The 13545-nt window shown below is 60.6% G+C and overlaps 2 protein-coding genes across 2 annotated transcripts; both read left to right on the top strand.

Annotated features, from left to right (window-relative positions):
• LOC146767671 (serine/threonine-protein kinase pim-1-like) lies at window positions 1-2480 on the top strand. Its single transcript, XM_085579504.1, has 5 exons — window positions 1-62; window positions 885-1000; window positions 1469-1572; window positions 1665-1715; window positions 1929-2480. Exons 1-5 carry the CDS (start codon window positions 1-3, stop codon window positions 2478-2480), a joined length of 885 nt encoding a protein of 294 aa, XP_085435630.1.
• Window positions 2481-2491: 11 nt separating this feature from the next.
• LOC146767670 (uncharacterized) lies at window positions 2492-8859 on the top strand. Its single transcript, XM_085579503.1, has 6 exons — window positions 2492-2723; window positions 2776-2952; window positions 3274-3356; window positions 6995-7108; window positions 7264-7379; window positions 7848-8859. Exons 1-6 carry the CDS (start codon window positions 2492-2494, stop codon window positions 8857-8859), a joined length of 1734 nt encoding a protein of 577 aa, XP_085435629.1.
• The last annotated feature ends 4686 nt before the right edge of the window (window positions 8860-13545 follow it).

Here is a 13545-nt window from a genome sequence, read left to right as displayed (position 1 = left end):
ATGGGTGACGGTGACGTCCTGCTGACCGTGCTTCTCCTGCTGCTGGCCACCGTGGCTGTCTGGTGGGCCTTTGGCCACCGGCAACCGCGGGGCCGGCGGACACGGAGAGGGAAGTGGAGGAAGCGCCCCAGGGTCCAGCCCAGAGGCTCACCGAGGAAGCGAGGAGCCCCTGCGGCTCCCAGGTTCCCCAGGCCTCGGGCGACTCCTGGCAAGCGGCCACGTGCTCCCGCCAGCCCCCTGGGCAGCCCCTGCAGCTGCGGCCCCTGCCTGGCAGAGGCCCGGGAGCTGCGGGAACTGATGCTGCACCTCGGGGATGGCAACGGGACACGTGAGCCGCTCTATTCTGGGATGTGGCAGGCATTGTGGAAAGAACTGGAGGAGCTGCAGAACCAAGGCCACCTGCCCTGCTGTGGCTTAGCCAGCTCCTCCAGAAGCCTCCATCCCATCCAGAGGCTGCTCCCAGCAAGATTCTCCATCCCTGGGAGAGCCTCAAGGCCTGCAAGGATGGCACAGCAGGGGAGAGACATCACCATCCATGCAGGAAGCTCAGGCTCTCAGAGACCCTGCATCCTGCCAGGAGCCTCATCTATGTCTGACAGCCTCCATCCCTTGCAGAGGCTCAGTGAGACCTGTCAGCCTGCGGAAAGAGCAGAGCCCGTGGACAGGTCTCCCAGCTCCCTTGGACTCTGGGACTTCAACAACACAGGTGCCATCCTGACCCTTGACGTGGCAAGGGAAAGCCCAGAAGTCCAACTGGGAGCCCAGACCGGTGCAGGGGAGCCTGCTCAGGAGCAGCTGGCAGGGCAGCAAGCGTCCTGGAGCCAGCAGTGGGCATCCCACAGCAGCCAGGACAGCCAGGACGCTCTTCTGGTTCTGCCCGCCAGCAACAGCCCCAGCCTGGTGGTGGAGACGGGCCTCCAGACAGCACGGAGGTTCCTCCATCTGCAGGAAGCTGCCCCAAGACAGCCCTCGAGTGCCGCCAAGGCCTTTCTAGTAGCAGGTGAGATCTCCCGAGGAGCTGCCTGCGGCTCCCCCGGGGCTCTGGAGGGGCGCGGCCAGGCCAGGCCAGGGCCCCTGCGAGCAGCCTCGTCGCCGGCTGTTTCCAGTGCCTCCGACGGCACGGCTTGAAAAAGCCCTGTCTGCCTTGCAGCCGCTCCTGGGATCCCCCTGTGCCGAGGCTCGGGCTGCAGCCCCGGCCGTCGTCAGGAGCAGAGCCCAGCCCACGCCGCCGGGGACAGCGACGGTGCCGCCCTGCCCCGCTGCCCCGGGGCTGCCGCAGCCGCCTGTGCGCGCTGCCCCGGCCCGGCTCTGCCGCTCGCCAGCCCGGCGGCTGCAGGGCGGTGGCCGCTGCCCGGCGCGCAGCAGGAAGCAGGTGAGAGCGCGGCGGCCGCGGGGGCCCGGCCCGCTTCACTCGCGGGCACTTGCGGGGGGTTCTGGGCGCAAGGCTGATGGCTTCTCTCGGCCGCAGGGCAACAGAGGCAGCGGCAGGAGCTGTACCTGTGGGGCCCGCAGCTGGGCAGCGGCGGCTTCAGCACCGTCTACTCGGGCATCCGCCTCTCGGACGGGAGCCCGGTGAGTGGCCGCCACGGCCGGGCGGGGCAGGAGGGGCAGCGGCGGGGAGCGGCAGGGCTGGAGCTCAGCCCTCCTCTCTCCGTGGCTCGCAGGTGGCCATCAAACGCGTGGCCCGGGAGAGCGTCCTGCAGTGGGACGAGCTGGTGAGTGAACGGGGCCAGCGGGACAGAGCGGGGCGTGGCGGGCAGGGAGAATCCCGGGGCGGGCTCAGCGTGCGGAGCCGCAGCCCCGCGGGCCTGGGCACACCGGAGAGCGGAGCTGGGGCCGGGCAGCGGCACCCCCGAGCATCCCCCGGGCGGGAGGAAGCGCAAGCGCCTGGGAGGCTGCGCCAGGGGGCACTGGGGCATCCCGGGCAGGGCGCAGCGCAGCCCCAGGGCTGCAGCAGCAGCAGCAGCAGCAGCAGCAGCAGGCTGCTGCAGGCACTGACTTTCTCCTGCTCACAGCCCGACGGCACCCGCGTGCCCTTGGAGGTGGTGCTCATGGAGAAGGTGGGCTCTGGCTGCCAGAATATCATCCAGCTCCTCGATTGGTTTGAGCTGCCGGACAGCTTTGTGCTAGTGCTGGAGCGTCCGGAGGCATCGCAGGATCTCCTGCAGTTCCTGCAGGAGCAGGGCTGCCTGTGCGAGGAGCAGGCGCGCTGGCTTTTCTGCCAGGTGCTGGAGGCCGTGCGGCACTGCACCGCCTGCGGCGTCCTGCACCGGGACATCAAGCCAGAGAACCTCCTGGTGAACCCGGAGAGCGGCCACCTGAAGCTCATTGACTTCGGCTGCGGCACCTTCCTCCAGGAGCGGGCCTTCACGGGCTTTGCCGGTGAGCCCATGGCCTGGGCCCTGCTCCCAGTGCCAGGCACCGCACGGCCCCGTTCCCTCCTGGGCTGCGGGCTGCGTCCTTCAGCCGGCCGCCTTTAGGCACGGGGCGGATGCCGAGCCCCAGGAGCCGGCTGCCGGCCCTGCCGACAGAGGGGAGGCAAAAGTGGCTCCCGGCCCCTGGGCTCAGCGGGCCCACGAGGGCCTGGGCTGCTCCGCTGGCCTTCTTGGCCTTGCGGAATGGTTTCGTGCCTTTGGCCAGCTGGCTGGGGGACGCGGGGTGGCCTCGGGAGGAAGCTGTGGCCACGGCTGCAGCCCCTGCCTCGGCCAGGAGGCTGGCGCCAGGCTCTGGAAGGCAGCAGCCTGCGTCCCGGTCAGCGCTGCCTGTCTCCCCTAGGAACGCGCGTGTACAGCCCGCCCGAGTGGATCTGGCTCGGCTGCTACCACGGCCACGCGGCCACCATCTGGTCCCTGGGCGTGCTGCTGTACGTCATGGTCTGCGGGAGCCTCCCCTTCCAGGATGAGCCTGACATCGTGCTGGGCAAGCTCGTCTTCCGGCAGCAGCTCTCTCCAGGTGGGTGTCCGGCCTCAAGCCGGCGGGCTTTGGCAGCTGGCGGCGCGCAGCTCGGCGCGGCCCTCACCAGCTCCACGGGACGTGGATCTGCCCTCCAGGGCCGGCCGCAGGAGGGGCCCGTGCCGACGGGGTCAGCGCGGCACGGGCGGCCGGAGGAGGCGGCCGTGTCCCGCCGTGCCGCTCTCCTGCGTGGGGCAGAGCCGGTCGGGAGCCCGGCACGGCCCAGAGCCCGGCACAACATGGCCCGGGCCCCGCGGGCGACGGGGGCAGCTGGGCAGGAGACTCTGCCGGTGACTGGCGCTTTCTGCCTTCTCTCCCCAGAGCTCCAGCACCTCATCCGATGGTGTTTGGCCAAGCACCCTGCGGACAGGCCGGAGCTGGAGGAGATCTCATGCCACCCTTGGGTGCGGGGCCGGCATTTTTGATGCCTTGCCGGAGCCTCTGCAGCACCAACTTAGCAAGTCCCACGCAGGACTGAGAAGCCAAAAAATAAAACAGCAAACCCATTGCGGTGTGTCAAGGGGCTGGTTCTTCTCAGCAACTTCAGCTAAAGAAACGTCTTGGGCAAGGGGGGAATCAGAGTGCTGCCTTCAGCCTTTGTCAAGCTTTCCATGCCTGCCCTCCCGGCTGGTTCTTTGTATCTTCAAGCTCAGGCCCTAGTGCGGGTGAGAGGGGCTTTGCCCAGCCAAGAAATGCAGCAGTGGAACAACAGCTGCTCTTGCAAAGTGGCAGGGCTTCTTGGTGTCTCTTGAAGTGACACACAGGTCCATGTGTGCATTCCAGGGGTTATTTGGTTTCAGGGACAGAGACGTTCCTCTCTTAGCAGAACTCTGAGGAGAGCCAGAAGCTACAAAATATCATTTCAGGTTGAGCCCTGCTGAACTCTTTTTCTTTCTTCCTATGAAATGGGAGGCAGGGCTAGGCACTTCTCTGGGAATCTTGCCGAAGGAGCTGCTTCTCTCGAAATCCCGCAAAGAGAGAGCTGCTCTGTCTCCCAAAAAGGTACCACTTTATACCATAAAAGAGTGCTTGGCTTCCCCCTCTGGGTGGAGCATCTCCCAGTGAGATGGTGTTACGTTACCGGGCCTGCAGTGAGCCAGTCAATGGCCCATTAACAAACGATTACCTCTTCGGAGCAAACCATCGTTCTTGCAAGAGATAATAAACCTGCCCAACCTCCAACAGATGGCAAATAGAATACAAGCTTATCTTACAAACCAGGACAACTACTTTATAGAGAGGTAGCTGTTGTAACCAATACTTATTAGATTTTTTTTGTTGTTTCGATTTATACTATGGCAAGATGATAAAATATGTATTTGACATTACCTTGGAATGCAAATTTTTTAAAAATAATTTTAAGGGAAAATATATTGAAACTGGTTTGGATAGCATAATTTCAAAAAGCCAGTTTCAATACCTGTGCAGTAGCCACAAAGAAGATCTGCATCAATCATCTAAAAAGAAAGCAAGCTTTAGATTTGACATGCACATTTAGATTTTTTTTGTCATGTATAAAAGAAAGTAGAAAAAATACACTATGACAGTTTATCTTCAACTGCACATCACTTGAACCTTGAGTGAAGACTCTGCATTATTGAAGAGAACCAGCTGAGGCAGTGCAGCTCCAGGTTCACACATTATCAGAACCTTCGACTGCTCATTAAAAGCAGAAAATCGTGTGGCTGCCTCTGCGAGGCAACAGCGCATTCTCCTGCTGTCATTGCCACTGTCAGAGCAAAACTGGAACCAAGCCATCCCATTCCATCACAAGCACCCTTACGCTGCAAAGGTGGAGCCCTGATCTCAGGAATGCCATTTGTGGCAGAGGTTTTCCATGGGTGATGTCACACAGCTCTCTGTCATGCCACACTGACACCTCTGTGATGTCACAAATCTCTCTGTGATGTCACATGGACATCCTTATGATGTTACACTAATATCTGTGATGCCACACAGCTCTCTGTGATGTCACACAACCTCCTCTGACATCACAATGACATCTCTATGATGTCACACTGACACCTTGCACAGCTCTCTGTGGTAACACATGGGCATCTGTGGTGTCACACAGCTCTCTGTGATGTCACACTGACATCTCTGTGACATCACACAGCTTTTTGTGATGTCACACAGACACCTCTGTGATGTCACAATGACATCTGTGATGTCACACAAGCTCCTGTGATGTTACACAGACCTCTCTGTGATGTCATGCTGACATCTCTCTGATGTCACACAAGTGTAACAAGAAAAGAAATAGCTGAAGGAAAATTAGCAGTATTTTATTTGTCCTGAATCTAAGAATTTAGAACCTTCAATTTTTACAAACATGATTTGATACTAACTATAGGCAATGAAGTTTTCCATCCCCAGTAAAGAAAAGGATTTGGCCTGAACCACGGCTGCAGCACCCCCAAGGCTGTAACTGCTCTGCCAGGGGTTCTTCCATGGTCATGGCTCTCAGGTGCTCCAGCACGACCCCAGGCACAGGCACTGATGTTTCGAGGGCTTCCTGCTGAGCATGGCCTAATCCACAGCCACAGAGGCTTCAGGTTTATCCCTGGGCCACAATCCCTTCTTGGCCATGGAAACAACCTTGGCCACAGGTACTCTGAGAGATTCCTGCTCTGCCATGGGCTTATTCCCAGCCGCGGATGCCTGCGGGTGTCCTGCTCCTTTCTGGGCTCATCCACAGGTCACAGATCCCTCAACTGGAGCTCACACCACTGGAGTTCCAGCAGCACAGAAACAGCAGCGATGTCCTGGCCTGGTCTCATGGATGATGGGAAGGCAAAGCAGGTTCTATTTCAGGGTTTTAAGTGCAGTTTTGATCCTGTTCCTCGCAGAATACATCTGGAGGAGGTGTCCAGCTGTGAGACAAACAGAGACAGGGTGTGCTGGGTGAAGAATGGTGATGTACTGGTTTTCAAGGGGATAGGATCCATTTTCTTCCCAGGGAGCGGCAAAGAGCTGGGTTTGGATTCAGCACGGGAATGTGGTAGATAGCACACGGATGGCTTGGATGTTGCTGAGCGGGGCTTGCCCTCCTCAAGGACTTTGCAGTGTCACATTGGACAATCCATGTCCCGTGCTCTGCCAGCAAGGAGGTGAGACCATCAACATTCCCCTCCTCATCCCTGTGTCCTACATAAAGAAGAATCTTCCACCCGCTCTGCTCCAGAGAGCTGGCAAGTGCCCCTAGGGAGCCCCCTCATCCCTCCTGGGGCACTGCGGAGGGCGGGGCCGAGGCAGGGCTGTGACTGCACAAAGGGGCAGAGCGCTGGCGTGAGGCAGGGCTGTGATGTCCCAGGGCTGTGCTGGCCGCAGCACTGTGACATCGCTGTGACATCACCGCACTGTGGCTGTGTGAGACGGGCCAGCGCCCGCAGCTGCCAGTGCAGTCGCGACGGGACGTGCCGGAGCCATGGGTGACGGTGACGTCCTGCTGACCGTGCTTCTCCTGCTGCTGGCCACCGTGGCTGTCTGGTGGGCCTTTGGCCACCGGCAACCGCGGGGCCGGCGGACACGGAGAGGGAAGTGGAGGAAGCGCCCCAGGGTCCAGCCCAGAGGCTCACCGAGGAAGCGAGGAGCCCCTGCGGCTCCCAGGTTCCCCAGGCCTCGGGCGACTCCTGGCAAGCGGCCACGTGCTCCCGCCAGCCCCCTGGGCAGCCCCTGCAGCTGCGGCCCCTGCCTGGCAGAGGCCCGGGAGCTGCGGGAACTGATGCTGCACCTCGGGGATGGCAACGGGACACGTGAGCCGCTCTATTCTGGGATGTGGCAGGCATTGTGGAAAGAACTGGAGGAGCTGCAGAACCAAGGCCACCTGCCCTGCTGTGGCTTAGCCAGCTCCTCCAGAAGCCTCCATCCCATCCAGAGGCTGCTCCCAGCAAGATTCTCCATCCCTGGGAGAGCCTCAAGGCCTGCAAGGATGGCACAGCAGGGGAGAGACATCACCATCCATGCAGGAAGCTCAGGCTCTCAGAGACCCTGCATCCTGCCAGGAGCCTCATCTATGTCTGACAGCCTCCATCCCTTGCAGAGGCTCAGTGAGACCTGTCAGCCTGCGGAAAGAGCAGAGCCCGTGGACAGGTCTCCCAGCTCCCTTGGACTCTGGGACTTCAACAACACAGGTGCCATCCTGACCCTTGACGTGGCAAGGGAAAGCCCAGAAGTCCAACTGGGAGCCCAGACCGGTGCAGGGGAGCCTGCTCAGGAGCAGCTGGCAGGGCAGCAAGCGTCCTGGAGCCAGCAGTGGGCATCCCACAGCAGCCAGGACAGCCAGGACGCTCTTCTGGTTCTGCCCGCCAGCAACAGCCCCAGCCTGGTGGTGGAGACGGGCCTCCAGACAGCACGGAGGTTCCTCCATCTGCAGGAAGCTGCCCCAAGACAGCCCTCGAGTGCCGCCAAGGCCTTTCTAGTAGCAGGTGAGATCTCCCGAGGAGCTGCCTGCGGCTCCCCCGGGGCTCTGGAGGGGCGCGGCCAGGCCAGGCCAGGGCCCCTGCGAGCAGCCTCGTCGCCGGCTGTTTCCAGTGCCTCCGACGGCACGGCTTGAAAAAGCCCTGTCTGCCTTGCAGCCGCTCCTGGGATCCCCCTGTGCCGAGGCTCGGGCTGCAGCCCCGGCCGTCGTCAGGAGCAGAGCCCAGCCCACGCCGCCGGGGACAGCGACGGTGCCGCCCTGCCCCGCTGCCCCGGGGCTGCCGCAGCCGCCTGTGCGCGCTGCCCCGGCCCGGCTCTGCCGCTCGCCAGCCCGGCGGCTGCAGGGCGGTGGCCGCTGCCCGGCGCGCAGCAGGAAGCAGGTGAGAGCGCGGCGGCCGCGGGGGCCCGGCCCGCTTCACTCGCGGGCACTTGCGGGGGGTTCTGGGCGCAAGGCTGATGGCTTCTCTCGGCCGCAGGGCAACAGAGGCAGCGGCAGGAGCTGTACCTGTGGGGCCCGCAGCTGGGCAGCGGCGGCTTCAGCACCGTCTACTCGGGCATCCGCCTCTCGGACGGGAGCCCGGTGAGTGGCCGCCACGGCCGGGCGGGGCAGGAGGGGCAGCGGCGGGGAGCGGCAGGGCTGGAGCTCAGCCCTCCTCTCTCCGTGGCTCGCAGGTGGCCATCAAACGCGTGGCCCGGGAGAGCGTCCTGCAGTGGGACGAGCTGGTGAGTGAACGGGGCCAGCGGGACAGAGCGGGGCGTGGCGGGCAGGGAGAATCCCGGGGCGGGCTCAGCGTGCGGAGCCGCAGCCCCGCGGGCCTGGGCACACCGGAGAGCGGAGCTGGGGCCGGGCAGCGGCACCCCCGAGCATCCCCCGGGCGGGAGGAAGCGCAAGCGCCTGGGAGGCTGCGCCAGGGGGCACTGGGGCATCCCGGGCAGGGCGCAGCGCAGCCCCAGGGCTGCTGCAGCAGCAGCAGCAGCAGCAGCAGCAGGCTGCTGCAGGCACTGACTTTCACCTGCTCACAGCCCGACGGCACCCGCGTGCCCTTGGAGGTGGTGCTCATGGAGAAGGTGGGCTCTGGCTGCCAGAATATCATCCAGCTCCTCGATTGGTTTGAGCTGCCGGACAGCTTTGTGCTAGTGCTGGAGCGTCCGGAGGCATCGCAGGATCTCCTGCAGTTCCTGCAGGAGCAGGGCTGCCTGTGCGAGGAGCAGGCGCGCTGGCTTTTCTGCCAGGTGCTGGAGGCCGTGCGGCACTGCACCGCCTGCGGCGTCCTGCACCGGGACATCAAGCCAGAGAACCTCCTGGTGAACCCGGAGAGCGGCCACCTGAAGCTCATTGACTTCGGCTGCGGCACCTTCCTCCAGGAGCGGGCCTTCACGGGCTTTGCCGGTGAGCCCATGGCCTGGGCCCTGCTCCCAGTGCCAGGCACCGCACGGCCCCGTTCCCTCCTGGGCTGCGGGCTGCGTCCTTCAGCCGGCCGCCTTTAGGCACGGGGCGGATGCCGAGCCCCAGGAGCCGGCTGCCGGCCCTGCCGACAGAGGGGAGGCAAAAGTGGCTCCCGGCCCCTGGGCTCAGCGGGCCCACGAGGGCCTGGGCTGCTCCGCTGGCCTTCTTGGCCTTGCGGAATGGTTTCGTGCCTTTGGCCAGCTGGCTGGGGGACGCGGGGTGGCCTCGGGAGGAAGCTGTGGCCACGGCTGCAGCCCCTGCCTCGGCCAGGAGGCTGGCGCCAGGCTCTGGAAGGCAGCAGCCTGCGTCCCGGTCAGCGCTGCCTGTCTCCCCTAGGAACGCGCGTGTACAGCCCGCCCGAGTGGATCTGGCTCGGCTGCTACCACGGCCACGCGGCCACCATCTGGTCCCTGGGCGTGCTGCTGTACGTCATGGTCTGCGGGAGCCTCCCCTTCCAGGATGAGCCTGACATCGTGCTGGGCAAGCTCGTCTTCCGGCAGCAGCTCTCTCCAGGTGGGTGTCCGGCCTCAAGCCGGCGGGCTTTGGCAGCTGGCGGCGCGCAGCTCGGCGCGGCCCTCACCAGCTCCACGGGACGTGGATCTGCCCTCCAGGGCCGGCCGCAGGAGGGGCCCGTGCCGACGGGGTCAGCGCGGCACGGGCGGCCGGAGGAGGCGGCCGTGTCCCGCCGTGCCGCTCTCCTGCGTGGGGCAGAGCCGGTCGGGAGCCCGGCACGGCCCAGAGCCCGGCACAACATGGCCCGGGCCCCGCGGGCGACGGGGGCAGCTGGGCAGGAGACTCTGCCGGTGACTGGCGCTTTCTGCCTTCTCTCCCCAGAGCTCCAGCACCTCATCCGATGGTGTTTGGCCAAGCACCCTGCGGACAGGCCGGAGCTGGAGGAGATCTCATGCCACCCTTGGGTGCGGGGCCGGCATTTTTGATGCCTTGCCGGAGCCTCTGCAGCACCAACTTAGCAAGTCCCACGCAGGACTGAGAAGCCAAAAAATAAAACAGCAAACCCATTGCGGTGTGTCAAGGGGCTGGTTCTTCTCAGCAACTTCAGCTAAAGAAACGTCTTGGGCAAGGGGGGAATCAGAGTGCTGCCTTCAGCCTTTGTCAAGCTTTCCATGCCTGCCCTCCCGGCTGGTTCTTTGTATCTTCAAGCTCAGGCCCTAGTGCGGGTGAGAGGGGCTTTGCCCAGCCAAGAAATGCAGCAGTGGAACAACAGCTGCTCTTGCAAAGTGGCAGGGCTTCTTGGTGTCTCTTGAAGTGACACACAGGTCCATGTGTGCATTCCAGGGGTTATTTGGTTTCAGGGACAGAGACGTTCCTCTCTTAGCAGAACTCTGAGGAGAGCCAGAAGCTACAAAATATCATTTCAGGTTGAGCCCTGCTGAACTCTTTTTCTTTCTTCCTATGAAATGGGAGGCAGGGCTAGGCACTTCTCTGGGAATCTTGCCGAAGGAGCTGCTTCTCTCGAAATCCCGCAAAGAGAGAGCTGCTCTGTCTCCCAAAAAGGTACCACTTTATACCATAAAAGAGTGCTTGGCTTCCCCCTCTGGGTGGAGCATCTCCCAGTGAGATGGTGTTACGTTACCGGGCCTGCAGTGAGCCAGTCAATGGCCCATTAACAAACGATTACCTCTTCGGAGCAAACCATCGTTCTTGCAAGAGATAATAAACCTGCCCAACCTCCAACAGATGGCAAATAGAATACAAGCTTATCTTACAAACCAGGACAACTACTTTATAGAGAGGTAGCTGTTGTAACCAATACTTATTAGATTTTTTTTGTTGTTTCGATTTATACTATGGCAAGATGATAAAATATGTATTTGACATTACCTTGGAATGCAAATTTTTTAAAAATAATTTTAAGGGAAAATATATTGAAACTGGTTTGGATAGCATAATTTCAAAAAGCCAGTTTCAATACCTGTGCAGTAGCCACAAAGAAGATCTGCATCAATCATCTAAAAAGAAAGCAAGCTTTAGATTTGACATGCACATTTAGATTTTTTTTGTCATGTATAAAAGAAAGTAGAAAAAATACACTATGACAGTTTATCTTCAACTGCACATCACTTGAACCTTGAGTGAAGACTCTGCATTATTGAAGAGAACCAGCTGAGGCAGTGCAGCTCCAGGTTCACACATTATCAGAACCTTCGACTGCTCATTAAAAGCAGAAAATCGTGTGGCTGCCTCTGCGAGGCAACAGCGCATTCTCCTGCTGTCATTGCCACTGTCAGAGCAAAACTGGAACCAAGCCATCCCATTCCATCACAAGCACCCTTACGCTGCAAAGGTGGAGCCCTGATCTCAGGAATGCCATTTGTGGCAGAGGTTTTCCATGGGTGATGTCACACAGCTCTCTGTCATGCCACACTGACACCTCTGTGATGTCACAAATCTCTCTGTGATGTCACATGGACATCCTTATGATGTTACACTAATATCTGTGATGCCACACAGCTCTCTGTGATGTCACACAACCTCCTCTGACATCACAATGACATCTCTATGATGTCACACTGACACCTTGCACAGCTCTCTGTGGTAACACATGGGCATCTGTGGTGTCACACAGCTCTCTGTGATGTCACACTGACATCTCTGTGACATCACACAGCTTTTTGTGATGTCACACAGACACCTCTGTGATGTCACAATGACATCTGTGATGTCACACAAGCTCCTGTGATGTTACACAGACCTCTCTGTGATGTCATGCTGACATCTCTCTGATGTCACACAAGTGTAACAAGAAAAGAAATAGCTGAAGGAAAATTAGCAGTGTTTTATTTGTCCTGAATCTAAGAATTTAGAACCTTCAATTTTTACAAACATGATTTGATACTAACTATAGGCAATGAAGTTTTCCATCCCCACTAAAGAAATGGATTTGGCCTGAACCACGGCTGCAGCACCCCCAAGGCTGTAACTGCTCTGCCAGGGGTTCTTCCATGGTCATGGCTCTCAGGTGCTCCAGCACGACCCCAGGCACAGGCACTGATGTTTCGAGGGCTTCCTGCTGAGCATGGCCTAATCCACAGCCACAGAGGCTTCAGGTTTATCCCTGGGCCACAATCCCTTCTTGGCCATGGAAACAACCTTGGCCACAGGTACTCTGAGAGATTCCTGCTCTGCCATGGGCTTATTCCCAGCCGCGGATGCCTGCGGGTGTCCTGCTCCTTTCTGGGCTCGTCCACAGGTCACAGATCCCTCAACTGGAGCTCACACCACTGGAGTTCCAGCAGCACAGAAACAGCAGCGATGTCCTGGCCTGGTCTCATGGATGATGGGAAGGCAAAGCAGGTTCTATTTCAGGGTTTTAAGTGCAGTTTTGATCCTGTTCCTCGCAGAATACATCTGGAGGAGGTGTCCAGCTGTGAGACAAACAGAGACAGGGTGTGCTGGGTGAAGAATGGTGATGTACTGGTTTTCAAGGGGATAGGATCCATTTTCTTCCCAGGGAGCGGCAAAGAGCTGGGTTTGGATTCAGCACGGGAATGTGGTAGATAGCACACGGATGGCTTGGATGTTGCTGAGCGGGGCTTGCCCTCCTCAAGGACTTTGCAGTGTCACATTGGACAATCCATGTCCCGTGCTCTGCCAGCAAGGAGGTGAGACCATCAACATTCCCCTCCTCATCCCTGTGTCCTACGTAAAGAAGAATCTTCCACCCGCTCTGCTCCAGAGAGCTGGCAAGTGCCCCTAGGGAGCCCCCTCATCCCTCCTGGGGCACTGCGGAGGGCGGGGCCGAGGCAGGGCTGTGACTGCACAAAGGGGCAGAGCGCTGGCGTGAGGCAGGGCTGTGATGTCCCAGGGCTGTGCTGGCCGCAGCACTGTGACATCGCTGTGACATCACCGCGCTGTCGCAGTGTGAGACGGGCCAGCGCCCGCAGCTGCCAGTGCAGTCGCGACGGGACGTGCCGGAGCCATGGGTGACGGTGACGTCCTGCTGACCGTGCTTCTCCTGCTGCTGGCCACCGTGGCTGTCTGGTGGGCCTTTGGCCACCGGCAACCGCGGGGCCGGCGGACACGGAGAGGGAAGTGGAGGAAGCGCCCCAGGGTCCAGCCCAGAGGCTCACCGAGGAAGCGAGGAGCCCCTGCGGCTCCCAGGTTCCCCAGGCCTCGGGCGACTCCTGGCAAGCGGCCACGTGCTCCCGCCAGCCCCCTGGGCAGCCCCTGCAGCTGCGGCCCCTGCCTGGCAGAGGCCCGGGAGCTGCGGGAACTGATGCTGCACCTCGGGGATGGCAACGGGACACGTGAGCCGCTCTATTCTGGGATGTGGCAGGCATTGTGGAAAGAACTGGAGGAGCTGCAGAACCAAGGCCACCTGCCCTGCTGTGGCTTAGCCAGCTCCTCCAGAAGCCTCCATCCCATCCAGAGGCTGCTCCCAGCAAGATTCTCCATCCCTGGGAGAGCCTCAAGGCCTGCAAGGATGGCACAGCAGGGGAGAGACATCACCATCCATGCAGGAAGCTCAGGCTCTCAGAGACCCTGCATCCTGCCAGGAGCCTCATCTATGTCTGACAGCCTCCATCCCTTGCAGAGGCTCAGTGAGACCTGTCAGCCTGCGGAAAGAGCAGAGCCCGTGGACAGGTCTCCCAGCTCCCTTGGACTCTGGGACTTCAACAACACAGGTGCCATCCTGACCCTTGACGTGGCAAGGGAAAGCCCAGAAGTCCAACTGGGAGCCCAGACCGGTGCAGGGGAGCCTGCTC

This window comes from Lonchura striata, chromosome 4, assembly GCF_050655825.1.
Source record: "Lonchura striata isolate lonStrDom1 chromosome 4, ASM5065582v1, whole genome shotgun sequence".
In the NCBI taxonomy this organism is placed as follows: domain Eukaryota; kingdom Metazoa; phylum Chordata; class Aves; order Passeriformes; family Estrildidae; genus Lonchura; species Lonchura striata.
Note: the sequence above shows the minus strand (reverse complement) of the source record. Positions and strands in the feature narration are given on the sequence as shown.

What these genes read in the sequence shown, in the direction of transcription:
- LOC146767671 (XM_085579504.1), top strand. Translation starts at nt 1, where the DNA reads ATGGGTGACGGTGACGTCCTGCTGACCGTGCTTCTCCTGCTGCTGGCC. An exon ending in CTGGCCACCGTGGCTGTCTG is followed by an intron (nt 63 to 884) that starts GTGGGCCTTTGG and finishes TCTGCCCGCCAG; the next exon opens with CAACAGCCCCAGCCTGGTGG. An exon ending in CAAGGCCTTTCTAGTAGCAG is followed by an intron (nt 1,001 to 1,468) that starts GTGAGATCTCCC and finishes TCTCGGCCGCAG; the next exon opens with GGCAACAGAGGCAGCGGCAG.
- LOC146767670 (XM_085579503.1), top strand. Translation starts at nt 2,492, where the DNA reads ATGCCGAGCCCCAGGAGCCGGCTGCCGGCCCTGCCGACAGAGGGGAGG. An exon ending in CCATCCTGACCCTTGACGTG is followed by an intron (nt 7,109 to 7,263) that starts GCAAGGGAAAGC and finishes TCTGCCCGCCAG; the next exon opens with CAACAGCCCCAGCCTGGTGG. An exon ending in CAAGGCCTTTCTAGTAGCAG is followed by an intron (nt 7,380 to 7,847) that starts GTGAGATCTCCC and finishes TCTCGGCCGCAG; the next exon opens with GGCAACAGAGGCAGCGGCAG.